At 43.4% G+C, this 19715-nt stretch overlaps 1 protein-coding gene across 4 annotated transcripts in view; it reads right to left on the bottom strand.

Annotated features, from left to right (window-relative positions):
- GLB1L2 (galactosidase beta 1 like 2) overlaps positions 1–19715 on the bottom strand; it is a 2046079-nt gene that overhangs the window by 471533 nt on the left and 1554831 nt on the right. For all 4 annotated transcript variants that reach the window (XM_044081172.1, XM_044081170.1, XM_044081169.1 and 1 more), the window contains exon 11: positions 17135–17215. In XM_044081172.1, coding sequence (XP_043937107.1) covers positions 17135–17215 — 81 coding nt within the window. The remainder of the gene's footprint in view (positions 1–17134; positions 17216–19715) is intronic.

Here is a 19715-nt window from a genome sequence, read left to right as displayed (position 1 = left end):
AAAGAAATACAAAACCCAATCCATTTAGAAATAGTTTGTTTTGAAACAGGTTTACCCTGTGAACCCAAAGCAAAAGAAACAAACAATTGCTGAGACTGTCTGAACTCCTTGGTTCTGCTCAAATAATAACGCAACTGCCTGTGAATATCCAAAGTATGCAAAATTTTCTCCCCTTTATTTTGGGGGTTTGCATAAAAAGTAGGCAAATGAATAGTTTGATTTAAGGCCACACTAGAAACCACTTTAGGCATAAAGGAAGGATTAGTACGCAAAGATACCCTATCCTTATGAAAAATCAGGAAAGGCTCCACTGCCATGAGGGCCTGTAATTCAGAAACCCTTCTTGCAGAGGTAATGGCCAACAAAAAAGCAGTTTTCCATGATAAATACTTTAACTCGGCAGTAGCTGCAGGCTCAAAAGGTTGTAGAGTAAGTTTTTCCAACACAAAATTGAGATCCCAAGCAGGAGTAGGAGCTCATTGGGGGTCTTATATTCTTTGCCCCTCTAAGAAATTGCTTAAACCAAGGATGAGAGAATAAAGGAGGGTCACAATCATAGTGAGCAGAAATGGCTGCAGCATGGACCTTTATTGAGGAGAAAGACAAACCCTTGTCCAATAACTCAGTAAGATACTGAAGAGCAACACTTAAATCAGGTTTGGAGACATCAAAGTCCTTTCCTTTGCTCCAAATAAAAAATCTCCTCCATTTATCAGCGTAAACTTTCCTGGTACTAGGCCTCCTGGCCTCCAAAATAACATTCAAAACTTGTTGTGGAAGCTGAGACCCTCCAGAGTCTAAAACAGAATATGCCAGGCTGTTAGATGCAGAGACTGAATCTTGACATTGAGGAAGTGACTGTCCTCTTGCGACAAAAGGTGCGGAATCAAAGGCAGAGGCCATGGAGGTTCTCGTACTAAACTCCTCAGTAGTGGGTACCAGTGTTGTCGAGGCCAATCCGGTGCTATCAAAATCATGGTTGGCTTGTCTTGTCTGGCCTTCAAAAGTACCTTGGGAAGAAGAGGCAGAGGTGGAAAGGCATATACATGCAGATTGTTCCAACTGAAAGATAGAGCGTCCACCTTCCAAGCTGTGTGATGAAACATTTTTGTGCAAAACTTTGGCAACTGGTAATTTAGTGGAGAAGCGAACAGATCTATGTCTGGAGTTCCCCATAACACTGTCAACTGCTGAAATACATGAGGATCCACTATTTGTCTGCTCAATACATCTGCTAAGGAGTTCTGTGCTCCTGGTAGAAACCTTGCCTGAAGATTGAGGTGTAGATTGAGAGCAGTTTCCCACAGAATCATCGCTTGCCTGCAAAGAGGGTAAGAATGGGTTCCCCCCTGCTTGTTGATGTACCACATGACAGTAGTGTTGTCTGTTTGAATCAACACCTGCCCTGGACGAAGTAAATCTTTGAAAGCCATCAATGCAAACTGGACTGCTAACATTTCCTTCAAGTTGATATGCAAATGTTGGAGTTTGACAGGCCACGTGTTTTGCACCCATTTTCCATTGAGGTGTGCTCCCCAAGCCTTGTCCGAGGCATCTGTCGTTAGAATCTGACTCGCCTCTGGCCGGGTCACAGAGAGTCCCTTGTTTAGGTGACATTCCTGAGCCCACCACAAACCTCCTTCTGAATGCAAGGTATTATCTGAATGACAGTGTCTAGATCTTGGCAGTGCTGTGTCCACACATTTTTGAGATACCACTGAAGCTTCCTCATATGCAATTTGGCATTGGGAAGCACCAGAATACAAGATGCCATGAACCCCAAGGCTTGAAGGACTGTCCTTGCAGTCAGCCTGGACCGTAGAGACACTTGCTGGAAATAAAGAGAAAGGCTTCTTTGTTTGTCCGGGGTCAAAAAAGCCATCTGGGAAGCTGTATTCAGTCCCACACCCAGAAAGCACATGTCCTGAGAGGGTACTAGACTGGACTTTGTTTCGTTCACAGAATACCCTAGGCATCTTAACACTGCCATCACATACTGTAGATGATGAAGAAGTTCGTCCTTTTCTTGTGCAATAATCAGACAGTCGTCAAAATAAGGATAAATCTGTATTCCTCTTAGTCTGAAAAATGCTATCACTGGAGCCAGAACCTTTGTGAACACTCTGGGCAGTAGATAAGCCAAAGGGCAATGCAGAGAACTGATAATGTAAATTTCCAGCCAGCATGGTACCTCCTGCAACTGGGCCTGATAGGAACATGAAGGTAAGCCTCTTTGAGATCCAGAGTAACCATCCAGTGATCTTTTCCCAACAGAGGTAAAAGTTGTTGTAAAGTCAGCATCTTGAACTTTGGAATGTCCAGGTAAGTGTTGAGGATAGATAAATCCAAAATTGGTCTCCACGTGTTTCCTTTCTTTGGAACTAGAAACAGGCGAGAATAAAATCCTAGGCCCACTTCTGACAGAGGAACTGGCTGTATAGCTCCTATTTGAAGAAGTAAAGAAATTTGTCTGTGAGCCTCTATCCTTTGCAGAGGAGGGCGTCTGGCATGCCTTTGAAAGGAGGCATGGTATGGAAATAGAACTTGTAACCTCGGTTTATAATGTCCAATACCCATTTGTCCTGGGTGACTAAATGCCAATTTTGCTTGAAAAGAGCCAACTTTCCTCCCAAAGGAGCTGCCAGGCAAGAGGAATCTGGCAGCTGAAAATGCAGGTCATTGGGCCTGTTTACGAAAGGACTGGCCCCTGCCCTCACCAGCAGATTGAGCAGGCAAACTCCATTGTCTCGGCCTGAAGGTACTCTGAGCTCTGCCCCTACCACGCCTAGATCTACCCCTAGACTGAGAATCAGAAGAAGGGTGCGTCCACCCCTTAGTAGGCCAATTTCTACTAAACTTTGGAGATTGTACCTGCAAAAAACTTTAACAGTCTGCATAGACTTAGCCTTGTCTTCCATTTTCTTTAAGACTGACTCCACAGGAGGACCAAACAAAACTTCAGACTGCAAGGGGCATCCAGAATTCTAGACTTAACATGCTCAGACAAATTCTGATCCTTAAGCCAGGCGTGCCTACGAATAACTGAACCAGTGGCAACCACCCTAGAAGAAGCCTGTAAAGCATCAAAACCACATTGCAAAGAGTGCTTACCCACCTGTTCAGAAACATGCACTAAATCCTGCAATTCTTTACACTCTATGCCCTCTGCCAAAGCATCCACTTTAGATCTTAGCTGAGAAAGGAGGAAATTCTGATACTTCAACATATGAAACTGGCAGTTCAAAGCTCTCATTGCTAAAGTAGAAGAGGTATACACCTTCTTACCCCATCTATCCAAAGCTCTAGCTTCCTTATCCAGAGGAACCGGATTCTTAACAACAGAGGCTCTAACACCCTTAGGCCCCTGACTAATAGTTTCTGGGTCGCCCTAGGACTCTTATACAGATATTTATGAGCCTCAGGCACCCTGTAATACCTGTCCGGTTTAACTGGGGCAGGAGGCACAGAATCTGGATTAAGGGAAGCTTCAAGAAAACATCTGAAACAACATCCAAAACCGGAGGTATAGCTAAGGGTCTATGCTGTGGTAAAAACAAGAACTCCCTAAGCCTCTTCCGGGAATCAGAGTAATCCTGTCCCTCCCACTGAAAATGCTCCCTCATGGAATGCAGAGTTTCTGAAAATGAAAAATCCTCTGGAGGAGAAGCAGAAGGAGTGGAATCCTCTGCATCAGAATCAGAATAAGGAAGGAAATCTTGAATGTCCTCAGTAGAAGACTCTGAATCATCTGAGGCCTGCTCCAAACTTTCCAACTCTGGCTCCATCCTGGGCCTCTTATCAGGAGGGGGCATAGAACCTCTAATTAAAGTAATCAAATCCTCTGCCATTTTAAGCATGTGCTTTTTAGGCACAGACCCTGAAGAACCAGAACTGACACCAGAGGAAGGCAAAACAGACCTGCCCGTAGAAGGAGCCTTAGAAACAGTAGCAGAAGGCCTAACCACCTTAGGCATAGAAGGGAGAATAGTAACCTGAGAGGCCCCTTCAGCCTGACCTGCCTCCTGAGAGGCCACATCTTGTAAAATCAAAGTTTCCCCCTGGGACTCAACAGAAACTTCAGCCGGATCCACCTGTTCAGCTGTAGCTTCTAAAGGTCCGGCGTCCGAACGGACGAATCATCCTGCCTAGGCTTTAAAGATTTGTCTTTGCGCTTCTTAGTAGAAGAAGGCCGGAACATCCGACGGCATATTATAATTACACCTCTTGCCAAAGACTAACCTAGCGCAATCTAACCTCCGTTTTATAGTGCGCTTATTAAACCTAGCACAAAACCGACACCCGACTACGTCGTGCTCCGGTCCCAAACAAGGAATACAAAGCGAGTGGTAATCCCTATGCGGTATCTGTTTCCCACAAGAAATACAATTATTCACTTTTTCTGACATCCGGTAAGTAACTGAGGCAAGAAAAACAAAAATATTCCCAACGGGTACTTAGCCCAACTTGGTATCGGTCTGAAACTCCGAAAACGAAAAATTTCAGAACGCCGAACGGCACTTGCAACGCTGCTTCTGCATCGGACCATGCGGCTAAAAAGACTGAGGATATGACGTCGGTCATGCGCCTTTATTCCCTGACACTCTGATGTCAGATCTAGGCGCCCATGACCGACGTCAGCCTAATACTTTGGTATTCGGGCCGACCGAGGACAGCGGACTACCCATAAGTAAGGACTGCAGCAATGTGAGATGAAGAACATCAGCTTGACAGAGAGAATTTTGACTTTGATGTGATGTAAGTGCGCAATTTTTCCACCACTAGACTTGATGAGTTAAGAGATCACACTCAAACTGATTCAATTTTACAGAAGCTCAACAACTATATTAATGTTGGATGGCCATCAAAGCAATCTAGTGTACTACCTGAAGTGCAAATGTATTTTCCTTACAGAGATGAATTATTGACGGAAGATGACATTATTTTCAAAGGTTCCAAAATTGTTGTTCCTACTTCCTTATAACAAGAATATATCCAGATTTTGCATTGTGGTCATCCAGGGTCCACATCCACTAAGAGAAGAGCAAGATAATTAGTATTTTGGCCTTCATTATCAAGAGACACTGATACAGTTATTTCTTCTTGTTCAGTATACAATAATACTAGATCACATTTGCAGATAGAACTGCTTCAGCTAAGTCCAGTTGCTGAACTATCTTGGTCTGCTGTAGCAACTGATATCTCTGAGTGGAACAACCAACACTACTTACTTTTGGTAGACTCTTATTCGAATTGGTTTGAGATTGATCTACTACCTAACCTAACATCCACCGATGTTATTACTAAGTTGAAAAAAGAAGTTATGTACTCACCATAATATTTCATGTTTGTTGTCCTTGATCTCCCCCTCCTCCTTGCTAGTTGGGTTCAGAGTCGATCCTCGGCTCCGACTCTGCTGTATACTATAGCGTAAGAACTTTTACTGACTTGAGGCTAGCCCCTATTCCACCATGCCTAGTGGTTACCCAGATCTTGTTTGTGATAACCCAGCACTAGATTATGCAGGTAAAAAATTACTATATTTCACATATAAGAGAACACCTGCATATAAAGGTGTAAATAATCAGCAAGAGAAAGAAGGGGAGACTAGGTCTAACTAACTGGTATGATAAAGGGAAACCTAGCTAGTGTAGCCAATAAAAAGAACTCCTCTCGATCCTCCAGGAAGGAGGAAGGAGGGTGGGATGCAAGAAGGAAGGCGAGATCAAGGACAACAAACATGGAACGTTACGGTGAGTAAATAACTTATGTTGCCCCTATCTCACCTTTGTTCTTGCTAGTTGGGACTGTGTCCCCAGCACCTGTTTCTTGGGTGGCTCACTGGAAAAAAACTCTATCAATCTCTTGTTTGCCCAACAAGAGAAACTCTTCCATTTACTAGCATAAAGTTTCCTTGTAGTGAGTTTATGGAAGGAAATCAAAATATGCTGAATTGCCGGGGAAACATCAGGAAGCCTGGCTAAAACCAGAAGTGAAGAAAGCAAGCGGTCAGCTTGACAGTTTGGATGGAAGGGTGGATCACACCTGACTGATGCATCAGGAGATCTGGAACTGGGTCCAGGATCCAAGGCTCCCCCTGCAGATGAGGCTACAGGAATGGGAACCAAAAATTCAGCAAACCTTGATTCCTGGTATCCACACAAAACGTTCTTTATTATGAAAACTGGACCAAAAACAAGAACAAAATCATTCCATAACACAGGCACCAAGCGCTTTCACCCTTTCGTCTTAGGGCATCATCAGAGTACAAAATTAGACAGATCATCATCCCTTAAATACTAAAACCTTAATTACATAATTGTATAATGCTTGTGAATGTAAATACTTTAAATACTTTAAATGTAAATATGAAATAACATAGTTACTAAACTATTATTTATTAATATTAATATTTACAATTATTTATTTATATATACATATATTTATAAATTTTTATGAATATTTATATTTATATTTTGGACAAAGTAACAATTTTTATTTATCAATGTTTTCAAATATTTATAGTTTAGTAACTATGTTATTTCATATTTACATTTAAAGTATTTAAAGTATTTACATTCACAAGCATTATTTTTATGGCTTGATATATATACAATCTCTCTTTTGTTGGTTTCACTATTATTCAGAAATCGTGTGTTATGTAGTTTTGATGATAATATTCAGCTGCTTTTCTATTTTATTTTATTTTATTTCATTTTATTTTTTATTATTTTATATTACTTCTTTAGTTCAGGATAAAGATGTATTACCTTAAGTTAGGCTAGGTATTAACTTCCTTTACTGCTCCACTAAATGTTGTAACAAGTGTTCTGATTAAATAATTATACAATTATGTAATTAAGGTTTTAGTATTTAAGGGATGATGATCTGTCTAATTTTGTACTCTGATGATGCCCTAAGACGAAAGGGTGAAAGCGCTTAGTGCCTGTGTTATGGAATGATTTTGTTCTTGTTTTTGGTCCAGTTTTCATAATAAAGAACGTTTTGTGTGGATACCAGGAATCAAGGTTTGCTGAATTTTTGGTTACCAGTGACTGTTGGCGCATGGGATTACATTGCTACAGGAATGGGAACCATAACTGAATGAGGCCAGTAAGGGGCAATAAGGATTAACTTGCAACCCAACGACTGTGCTTTCTGAAGAACCTTGGGGAACAGGGGGAATGGTGGAAAGGCATAAAGCAATCCTGGGGGCCAATCGTGAACAAAAGCGTCCCCAGGTGACTGTCCCTTTGGTGGGACTAGGGCAAAGTAGCTGCTGCATTTGTTGTTGAGGGGGGTGGCAAAAAGAGCGCAGCATGGCTGGCCCCATTTGTGAAAAATCAAGTCTGCAACTTCCTGTTTCAGGGACCACTCATGAGGCATCAGAATCGTCCTACTGAACTTGACTGCTATCACAATGGATTTCCCTAGGATGTGCGATACAATCAGAAAGCGATGGGAAGACATCACCCATTGCCATACTCCTAGAGTCTCTCGACACAAGGGATAAGACCTGGTTCCACCCCGTTTGTTGATGTACCATACTACTGACATATTGTCTGTCTGAATTGCTATAGTCCCTGTAGGTAGAGAGTCTTGAAGTGCTTGCAATGCCAGAAGCACCACTCATCTCTAGGACACTGATGTGCAATTGGTACTCATGTTCCTGCCAAGTCCCTTGAACAGTCTGTCCCAGATAATGCCCCCCATCTGGGAAGCATCCGTGATCACTGTGGCAGCGGGTTGGGGGGTTAGCAACAGTCTGTCTATTGACACCAGAGGGGAGTGAAGCCCCCATTCTAAATTTTTCTTACAGGACTCCGTGATCATAATCTGATTTGACATTGGTAAATCCTGGAATGACCACGGAGCAAAAAGGAGCCACTGCAGAATTCTCATGTGGAAATGCGCCACAGGGACCAGAGTAATGGCTGCAGCAATCGAACCCAAGACTTTGAGGACAAATCTTGCCTGAATTCTCTTGTTTACCATGAGGTTTGATACTTGACGATGAATGGCTGACACCCTCTTTCCTGAGGCAGTTTTGCTATCATGGCCCTTGTGTCTAAATCTGCCTCTATAAATGTAATATACTAACAAGGCAGACTTTTCATAGTTTATGGTGATGCCTAGTTGTGTACAAGTGTGAATTTTGGAGTCCCATGCCTTGATTAATTGATGCTTGGTAGTGGGAGTGAGGAGCCAGTCGTCTAGATATGGAAACACCTGGAATCCTAGATGCCTCAGGTGAGCTGTAACTACTGCCATGCATTTGGTGAACACCCTGGGGGCTGTGGTGAGACCAAAGGGCAGAGCACTGAACTGGTAATGACTGGCTCCCAGCTGAAAGTGTAGATACTTCCTGGATCGCCTGTTCATTTTTATGTGGTAGTACGCATCCTGGTGATCGATACAAGCACATCCAATTGTCCTGACCCAAAAAGGGAAGAATGGACTGCAGTCATACCATCCGGAACTTTGTTTTCTTGACTGATTTGTTCAGCCTGCTGAGATCCAAAATGGGCCTCCAGTACCCTGCCTTTTTTGGAACTAAAACGAACCCTGAGTAAGTGCTGGATTCGATTTTATCTGCTGTGAATTCATGGGTGGCTCTTTTTACTAGCAACCTTTGAACTTCTAGGTTTGCTTGATCCCGAAGACTGGCTAGAACATCTGGGATTGACTGTTGTTTTCTTGTTAGGGGTGGTTGGGAGAAGGGAATTTTGTAACCCCTGGATATTATTGACAGTACCCATGTATCTTCTGTGACTGTCTGTCAGGCTTTTGGGTATAAGGCTAATCTGCCCCTGACTGCCTCCAGAGGTGAACAGTTAGCCCTCCCTTCAGGAATGCTAGAAGGGCCTGCCAGAGAAAGTATCTCTGTCGCCCTGATTCTGCGGACCTCCCATTGCCACGAGATTGGCATCTTCTGTTATTATTTCCCCCTCTGCCCCTGGGGGAAAAATCTCCACGTGTGGCAGGCAAAACTCCCTGGGATTTTTGGAACCACATCTTTAGGCTCTTCTCGCCTTTAGGGTAAGGTCTAGAGGGAGCGGAAAAACATACTCCCACAGCAGAGAGAGTCTTGCCATTCTGTTCACACCTGGTAAGAGTCTCTTTAGGCCCGAACTGTGACGAGCCGTCAAAGGGGGTGTTGGTAAAGGAGGACTTGAAGGGCTCTGCAAATTGACAAAGGTGCATCCAGGAGTGTCTATGCAAGGCAACTCCTGTACCTGCTGCCCTACTCACTCCATCTGCTGCATAAGAGATCAACCGCATGGAGGAGTTAACTACAGAAGTCAAGTTCACAAGCTGTGAAGCCGTCTTGTCCACAGCTCCCTCAGCTGTAGGATCCTGTAGGGCATCTCCCAACTCCTTTTGGAGATCCCTCTGAAGGCATACAAAGTGGGACAAATAATTCAGGGACCTGAGAGTAAAGGCCACTGAAGAAAACATATGCTTCCCATACCTGTCCATCGTACAGGACTCTCTGTTCGGCAGATGGACAGAAGTAATTGTCTCCGCTAGTTCTTTCTTGGTGGCTGCTGCCACCACTACAGCATCAACAGGCATGCCCTTAGATAGAAAAAGTGTATCGTCCGGAGCAGTTATGAATTTATTGGGCCTCCTTGGAACTGGTTCCATAGTCTCTCAAGAGCTTCACACCTTCCAACTCACTAAAGCCAACAGTGGGTTGAAAGGCAGAGACACCCAAGAGGTGGTGGGTTGGGAACCAAATGCATCCAGGTACACAGACTCGCCCTCAGAAGGGGCAAGGGAATTCCAGTTACCCCTCTGCCTAAGGATTGCCAGGATCTCTGAAAAAGAGACATCCTCAGAGGGGGACTGTGGGGACCCTTTCTGAGTCCTCCAAGTCCGTGTCTGATGTCACAGACTCAGGGGAGTCCAAATGCTTCCTCTTACACTTCCTCTTCTGGGGGACCTCCTCTGTGGGGTGTTCTGGGGAGGTTTCGGAAGAGGTGGGGTCACCCAATGGGGCGTCCTGGAGCATGGGTTCCCTACGCTTGGGGGAGGGGAGGTTCGGAGGCAGACACCAGCACCGGAAAAGGAGCCAATGGAGCCAAGGGTGGAGAGGTCTCAGACGACAGCACAATCCTCATCACCTCGAAGGCACCGTGGTCCCAGTCTAAAAAAGACTCCGGCTTCAAAGAGCCTGGAGATCTCCTCCGAACTGCTGGCGATGGCTCTGAGGCCGATGTAGGAGCTGAGCTCACCTGTGTCGAAGTTCCGAGAGGGAGAGTAGGGTCGGACAAGGGTCCAATGCTGCTCCTCCCCTCAGAGCAGATGAGAGAGCATTGGCCCCCAGACCCCTCGATACTGGGTTAACGAGGAGATCGGACCAGAGGTTGGAACCGATAGACTGATGGGTAATCGGAACTGATGGTTCCACCAAAACAACTTCCATGCACTCCGGCTCCAAACTCAAGAGAGTCGGAGGAGGAATTGATACCGATGCAGGTTGGGCTGTCAGCACCACTTCTTTATGGGCTGGGCTCGATAATAATTTAGCTAATGCCGGTGTCTTGAGAAACCTCTGCATTATCCTCTCCACATCATCATCCGAAAGACTCCTGGATGACTGAGAGGAATGGATGGAAGACCGATGATTGCCTGCCACAGCTTGCAAGAGCGGAGATTGTGGAACAGGCCACACCGGTTCCAGAGAGGGAGACCTGGCTCTCTTGTGAGTCCTGACTGGCTTCGAGACTACTGATGTAGCCTCCGGAGAAAGAGCATTGTCGGAACCAACACTTGGATCTGACAAACCTGAAGCTTTTTCCTTTGCTTTGGATGACTCCAATATCAGACCGGACGAGGACGATGGCTTAGTGGATTTATCCTGTTTTTTTTGCTGGCTGAGTCCCCTCAGTAGAAGCATCGAAGGGGCCCTTTAATAAGCCTCGCAAAATCAGCTTATTTTTTCTCTCCTGCAGGATCCGAGAACTGAAGGCATGGCATATAGAGCACGAGTCCTGCAGGTGAACAGCCCCCTAAGCAATATACACAGCTCATATGCCCATCCGTAAGAGACATCTTTTGGCAGCATGTGTCACACTTTTTAAAACCCGAAGGTTTTGACTTTTTAGTGGAATACTTAGACATGGTATGAGACCAATGCTATCAGTTTACAAGGAGGACACTAACAATACACAAGTTAACTGACAAAATTTCCTACTTTTTTTTTTTTTGAATGAAGGAGGGAAGGGCTTCTAAGCTAAAATGGCGAACCCCCCAACCAAGCAGAGCCTCCAACTTAAACAGCTGCCTCTAGAAAAGTAGAAAAAAATGGGAAAACCCTTTAACAAAACATGGGGCTGAAAAAAAGGGAACCCTCTAAGTTAAACGGGGTCACAAGGACAAGGTAGGCCTAAAGGAAAAAATGACGGCCACAACAACAACAATAAACAGTAACGGAAGGTTAGAAAGAGCACTAACCTATGAAGAAGAAACTCTAACACTCAAAATCTAACAATATATCTAACCAAATGTTTGAAAATACAAAAAGAAAAACACTTAGCCTGAGCCAGTATTCAGCAATTTCCACACTGCAAGCGGCAAACGAGATCTGGGTAACTACCGCTAGGGATGTTGAGATAGGGGCTAGTCTTGAGCCAGTAAAAGCTCTCGAGCTATAGTATACAGCTGAGTCAGAGCCAAGGATTGGCTCCGAACCCAACTAGCAAGAATAAAGGCGAGATAGGGACAACATAACATCGTCATTTCTCAGTACATGGTAGTCCACACAAACTTTTTTCTGACAATGGTACTCAATTCACTAGCCAGTCGTTTCAGAAATTTGCAAAAGAATGGGACTTTGCACATGTCACTAGTAGTCCGGAATATCCTCAGTCCAATGGTCTAGCTGAACGTGCAGTGCAGAGTGCAAAGCAATTTCTTGAAACTGTTCCAGTTGCTAAATCTAATTCTCAGTTTTATGTCACAAGTTATGGACCAGTATCTAAGCCTAGTGTGAAATACACAGTAACGTGGATTTGATTGCATATACATGTGTATTTAGTATTGTATAATGCATGACTAAAGATTACCTGTGATTTCTGCATGCCAAATAGTCTCATAACGATTGTATGATCTACTTCTCAAAGAGGGAGGATGTAGATCAGAGAGTAAAGTGTATGCTATATCTTTAAGAAGCATGTAAGGCTGTACGTGCACATATATATTCCAGACACGTGCAATCCCTAGTGCCATTCTGAAGAAGCAGCCAGAGAGTAAGCATGCATAACTGCAGTTCTTAATTTGTATACAAGTTACTTAAGTTAAAGTCAGTAAGTCTCTATCATGATGTGTTTGTATAAAATAAAGCTGCTTGAACAGAACCCACGGAGACTCTTATGTCCTAGACACGAAAGTGACACCTGCAACAACTGGAGACATCAGAGGCTTCTCACTAAGAAAATTCAGGGCTTTCAACACATGACCTGCATGGACAGACTGAAGGCCCAGTCACTGTACTCTGCATCTTGTAGGCTGCTGAGAGACAACTTATGCCCAGCCTACAGAGCAGTCTCGGACCCTGCTCTAATGGAAATGCTGCACATCTGCAAGTCAAATGGGACAAGATTCACTCACTCTAGGAATCTTAACCTATTCTGCGACATTAACAGGACATGCTGGAGAGACAGATATGTCTCCCAGAGACTGCCACTCCTATGGAACAAACTCCCAATTCACATAAAACAATATCCTCAATGACAGTATTTAAGCATAAAATAAACAACTGGATGGGAGACCACAAATTTACGCCGGGGGTGTCACCTATGTTCCTCTTGGATAAGGGCAGTCAGTGCTGATCATAGACTCGTGCTCAAAATACAAACATACAACTTGGTCAATAAGGGAACAAGGGTATAACATGACTAAGCTTATAAAGGCCCTAGGCCCAATAGCCTAGTAACCTCCTATGAACCTGCAAGTGATTTTTCCTGACTGTTTCTCAATCTCATTCATAACCCAGAGTGATGTCAGCTCTATACTGTGCTGCTGAACCCATGCCTGCCCATACACACACCTGGTAGTCTGTCATATGGATTGCGCATGCACTAGCATGCTATGCTCATACCACCCCCCCCCCCCCCAACACACACACCCCACTGCAGTGTTACGAAACCAGGTAACTTGCTCAGAAAAGCATGATGTCACACAGGACTTACATGTAGCTGTACACTGTCAAGGTGGCTGACCATGTATTGGGAGTTTCAGGCATATTACCACATGTGAAGACAATACTAGTTCTGAGCCCTACTCCAAGTCTGTGTATAGCAGATGAGACTGCACAACTGTACTGGTCCCTTTTCCTGCTTCGGGTTCCAAGCAGCCATTATGTGGTTTCCACTTCATGCATCTTTATGTTTTATCTCTCTCATTTTCACTCCTGGACCTTACCTGGCATTTGGTTATAGCTTCTGCAAGAGCTGACTGTGGCAGGGCTTATGCATGATGCAACATGGAAGAAAATATTCCTCTTCACTCGCTTCATAAGTAGTACTATTGTGAGTGTCTGCTGGGGGAGTCATATGAGGGTTTCCAGTGCAAAACAGATGCCTAGAAATTACTTACCAGAGCAGTGAGGTATTCCATGAGCATCACACTCTTTGGTGAGCAGCAATCTCATCACTCTGACCTTCTCAATAATGGGAAGAGTAGGCTAGGGTCAGACAACCAGAGTACTGCATACTTCATGCTTAGTCATACTGAGGTGGGCTTTATTGTACTGGTATAAGCCATATCTGTTGTGTTCATTTTTTTGTATGTCTGTCTGTGTGTGTTTTGCAGCTCAGGGGGAAACTGAAGAGAAAGTCATTACCTGCCAAAGGACAGAAGACAGACTCTCAGCTGTCGGGGTACGGGTAGTGTATTGCTTATAGACACATTTACTTCTGCTTCACACTTACGTGTCCCATTTTGCATTTCTCTTTAATAAACTAAACATTCCATATTTGTTTGTTGCTTGTATGACTGATATTTTTAAATGCATTTGTAACTATGCTACTATAGCTTTACGTCTGCCACTTCTGCTCACATTGCCATCTTAACTCTATAAACATATGTACTTTGGGTGTATTAATGCAGTTAGGACTGTTCACCTGTGCAGCACTTCAGCATTTTATTTTTCACTACATCACAGGTCTGTCATTTCCACTGCTTGGTTGCTCACTGCCCTTGTCTGGCTGCCATTTTGAATGGATTTGTGCTTGTGTCAATAAGCCACCTATTTCTGGCATGATGAGTGTCAGGTAGTTGGGTGCCACACTTGCTTTTCTATTTCTGAGGTACAGTATTACCACAAGGGCTGTAGTCCACTGCTTATTGCTGTTATCTTAAGACATGTTCTATGTGGCACTGTACCAACCGGTGTCACACATCCTGGAATTTGCCACACTGTGTATGATAACACCAAATTAACTTTTTTTATTTTCTACATGACTGTACATTTCTTTCTATAGTTTGGCTATTTTTCCCTTGCTTTGTTGTCTACTGCCCCCATACTGGTTACCCTGAAGAATCTGTGCCACCATCCTATTCAGCAGTGACGGAGGTACCTCAAGTGATATTGCTCCAATGTTATCATCCACTCTTACAACATGAGGTCCCTGAGGAATTGTTATCACCAGCACTCTGCTGTCTGCATTTTGAGCATATCATATGACAGTGTACCACTTATACTGACAGCTGTCCTGTTCTTTCTCCTTGTCATAGTCTTCATATTATTTTTTTTTTCACTTTATTATTTCATTTCTCTCCACTTGCTTTCATTGTTTCAGCTGTGGGGCAGTATATGGTGTGGTAGCAGCTACTCTGCTCTGCACCAACCTCACTACCAAATGCTGCATCCCTTGCAGTCTCCTAGGCCTGCCTCTCTGCAGGGTGACAAAGGGCATATGTGGAAGGTGGCTTGATGGATTACTGGTGGCCACTGGGTCTGTTTCTCCATCTGAGAGATAGGTTCATCATCAGGGAGTAGCACTCTGGGATACTCCTCAACCACCTGGCAGCAGATGCTGGTCAGGAATGACGTGGGCCAGTGGCTTGAGATCGGGACTGATGCCCTGAAGTGCATTTCCATGCAACTGGTAGTCACACATATGCACAATCACCAACCATTGGGACACTAGTGGTTGAGCCTGCCCCTGATGTTGGCCAATGAGATGACTGATTTTTGAGCATCTTTCACACTTGGGCTACTTGGCAAGTAATCCTCACTCCACCCTGTCCCTCATTGTGGTGTTCCTACTACTCATATGTCACACACACTCCCCTTTTTGTTGAACAATCCTCCCCATCAACTCTTATCCACCCTATGCCTGTCTGCATATCTTCTTTGGACCGCCCCATATTATATCGGCACTTCCACTATCAAACTATGTAATGTGTTTGAGTGTCTGTCCCTGCTGACTTCCTATATCTGTCTTCTTACCCACATCATTCTCTTTATGTTTTAGCAATCAAGTAAATGGAATTAGAATACTTTACTCAACTACATATAACAAAAGTCACTGTCATAGTGTAATGAAAGGACTGATGCTGAATATTACAGAGGTGGTGGGAGAAAGTAGACTGAGTACATGTATTATGTAGAAAGTAGACGGGCTAAATGTATTATGTAGAAAGCAGATGGAGTAAATGTATTATGTAGAAATTAGACAAAATAAATATATTATGTATGGAGGAATAGGGCTGGATCAAGAAAGGCTATGATCTACACATGAGGCTTAGCAGTAGAGGAAAGAAAGTGAAAGAAAAAGCTTAAGAAAGGATGAGCAAACACAGAGAGAGAGAGAGAGAGAGAGAAGAGTCAGAGGTGACATTTAGCAGGACTGTCTGGTGGATGAGTAGGTGGGTTATGTGTGTACTGGGGGCTGCAGGGATTTTCCATTTGAGATCACCGCATAGATGGTACAGAATCTTGAAAAGGTTATACCAAATGGCCAGTGGGAAACTGCAGTGTGTTGCAGATGTGGGAGAGGCAGAGTGAGTGTTAAACTGGTGATGGTCCTGCCGAAATGAAGAATGGGCTACAATACAGGCTCTTTATCAGAATATTAATAGGAAAGAGGTAGGGATGATAGGCTTCCATGTCTTATTTTGATGCGGAGAGAGAGAGGGCCATATGTGGAAGACAGGTGAAAAGAGAGATGTGTTGCTCACAGGATGAATTAAGGAAAAGGCTGCAAAAGGGTAGAGAATGAAAGAGAAGAAAAGCTATAAAGAGTGAGACACAACTGTGGATTAGAAAAAAATTAGCTTGGGGTAACAAGATGTAGTTGTGAAAATTAAAAGAAAGATGGATACTCAAGCTTGTGGCAGAATAGGAAATAAAGTTAAACATGATGTAGAAGACATTACACAGACTAATGTTCATAAATCTGCAATTTCATTATAAATCAGATGCAAAATGATGGTATTATCTTGTTGAAAAACAACTGAGTAAAAACGTATGACAAAGACAATGTTGGGTATGGAGTAAAACAAAGTATCAGCATTTCTATATACAGAATTGTATGGCAATCAGCACAGAGGATTAAGGGTCAGTGTGGTTAATAAGCTGCTATTTATAGTCAAGAGTACAGGTTTCATGCTTTCCACCTCAATTTGCCTACTGTGCAACTCTGCACAAGTCACTTGACCAGACAGTCCTCCTGGATCAATCTTGAAAAGGTGAGCTTACCGAATTTATAAATGTTAAAAAAAAGTGTGTGTGTGTGTGTGTGTGTGTGTGTGTGTGTGTGTGTGTGTGTGTGTGTGTGTGTGTGTGTGTGTGTGACTATAGGGTGATTACAATGTTACAATACAGAATGCATAAGATCAACAAAAACTTAATGAACATTCAAACATCATCAGATAGCTCAAATGCCTAGCCACTTGCATTTTCACCAAAGACAGAGATAAAAATTGCTGCTACACTTTCAAGATTGTATAAGCAGACATAACTGTTTAATTTCTGTGCGTATTAGGGAATATTGCAGGGATGCTTATGACGATTATTCACTTTTAATTATGGTAAAGTTATTACAGAAATACTTTGGAAAATTTGTGAAGCAAAGACTTCTAACATCTATACAATTCCCAAGTAAAATTCTGGCATAGCCGTTACCTATGTACTTGTGAAAAAGCTCCCTGAGCTTGTGGTATTTCAGAGTCAAATCTCCAGCTTCAGACAGTGGTGCATCATAATCTGAAAAACAGTAAACATGAATAAATAAACACAACTACCACAACATATTTACTACTATGAAACAGAAAGATCTAATGGGAAAAAATGCTGACAGGAGACAACAGCCACTTTGGCTGGTTTACCCAGTGCACTGACTTCTTTGCCTAATGAATGACTGAGTTCCTTCTTCCACTCACTAACAGAATTCCTTTATTCCTTAGTTTGTCCAGACTGCATTCACCTACTTAACAGAATTCAGTTACTTCCTAGCACACCAGAATTATATTCACTTCCTCCTCAGAATGTCCCTTTATTTCCCAGTATGCTAGGATTACATTCACTTACTCTTTATAGAAGTTATTTTATTTATTTCATGGCATACCCGGATTACATCTAGTTATTCCTCAGAGTCCATTTTTTATTTCCTAGTATGCCTGGATAATATCATTGCACTTCTCATGGAATCCCTTATTTACTTCCTAGTATACCTAGATTACATTCACTCATACATTCACAGGATTATACTAGGCTATTGGCCAGAGGCCACTTATAAGCCTAACCAAGAATTTTGCCAGTGTTCCCACAAAGTCAGTACCTGTTTGCCCTGTTCAGCAGAAACACAGGTGGGATGCCAGGAGTGCATTTTCTGTTTCCCATCCAGTCATCCAGGTTCCTTTTAAAGAGGGCTACAGATGTACTATGCTTGACATGGAGAGGGAATCTATTCCATAGATGGGGTGCCTTTGGGACAGAAATCTATCCCGCCGACAAGTTCTATTAATGTCACAGACCAGGTTGAGGGCTTGCATGCGGGTTGCGTGAGTGGAGTTTGACTTGCAGATATGAAGCAACTCCATCAGGGCTGCATCTGAGATGGCCTTGTATACCACACACACAGGTCATCTCTGAGCAGTCTGTACGAGACTGAGTAGAAGGACAGAGCTTTTAGCCTATTACTATAGAACAGGTGTTTGAGACCCTGGATTTTCCTGGTCAGGAACCTCTGTGGTCTCTCCAGCTGCTGCATGTGCTTAGCAGGGTACATGTCGAAGGGGGCATTGTACTCAACAATGGGTCTGATAAGGGAGGAGTACAGGGATGCTATGACCTCTTTGTTCCTGAATGAAATACCCTTACTTATGAGGTGGGCCATGTAGAAAGCCTTCCGTACAATGGAGGCAACATGGTGATCAAAAGTCAGGTTGCTATCAACCTAGGTGGTCAAGTCCCTCACGACTGACTGTGTGCTTAGTACATTGTTATTAATGTGATAATTAGTGGGGACTCCATTTTCCCCAAAGGGAATAGGATAACAATGCATTTCTTGACATTCAGTTTAAGACCATGCTTTTGGCACTAGTCATTAGTTTACGTAAAGCCCTCTTGCAGGATGTTCACATCACTAGGGGAATTGTAAGACCGCTCCCAGCTTGCAGTCATCTGCAAACTTGGTCAGCCACAGACCACTGGTTTTGGCTTGCAACTCAGAAAAGTATATCTCAAACAGCAGAAGCCCCAAGACGAATCCTTGGGGTACACTGCTCATTACGGGTCTACTACTAGAGGTAGTGGCCCCTATTTTCACTGAGTGGGTTCTATCAGTGAGCCAGTTAGCTACCCATATGGTAACATATGAGTTGATACCTATCTGGGAGAGTTTATCTGTTATGCCTGAGTAGGGAATAGTGTCAAAGGCTTTGGCTAGGTCAAGGTAGGTGGTGTGCACCATCTTCCCCTCGTCCATGGCTTTGGTGACCGTTTTGAAGAAGTCAACCAAGTTTAACAGGCATGATCTCCCTTGGACAAAACCAAACTCTGTAGGGTCAACTGTTTGGAGGCTGACAATGTCCTTGTTTATAAGATCCATGATAACACGAGTCCATGGCCTTGCAGAACAGGCTAGTTAGGCTGATGGGCCTATAATTGCCTGGGTCAGTGGACACTCCATCTTTGTGTAGAGGGATCACAATGGTTGTCCTCCATTCAGCTGGGCTGAAGCCGGTGCTCAGGCTTTGGTTGAATACGGTGCCTAATGGAGCTGACAGCTCATGCCTGAGTTCATGTAGGATACAGCCAGGAATGTTGTTGGATCCCATAGAGACTGTATTTTTTGCCTTTGAGAGGGCATTAAACACCTGCTCCCTGGTGATAAAGTCCTCAGAGTCACTATTTCTTAGTATGCCTGGATTATATCATTGCATGTTTCAAGGAATTCCTTTATGTATTTATTTTCTAGTATACTAGATTACATCCATTTATTCCTCATAGGGTACCTTTATTTCTTTCCCAGTATGCCTGGTTTATATCATCGCACTTTTCATAGAATCCCTTTATTTATTTCCTAGAATGCCTGGTTTTCTCCTCAGCATTTCTGAACCACCTGCTCAACACAGTTACACTTTTGTTAAGTGATAACATTTTCCTCAGCTATGTGCTTTAGGATTCAAATCACATTCCTTGCATTTTTATTAACCTTACAGGCTCAGGTGCCTCTCAGATGTACAGGAAGGTAAGTAACAAC

This window comes from Protopterus annectens, chromosome 8.part0, assembly GCF_019279795.1.
Source record: "Protopterus annectens isolate FY-2018-M chromosome 8.part0, PAN1.0, whole genome shotgun sequence".
In the NCBI taxonomy this organism is placed as follows: Eukaryota; Metazoa; Chordata; order Ceratodontiformes; family Protopteridae; genus Protopterus; species Protopterus annectens.
This window is presented reverse-complemented; position numbering and strand designations above follow the sequence as displayed.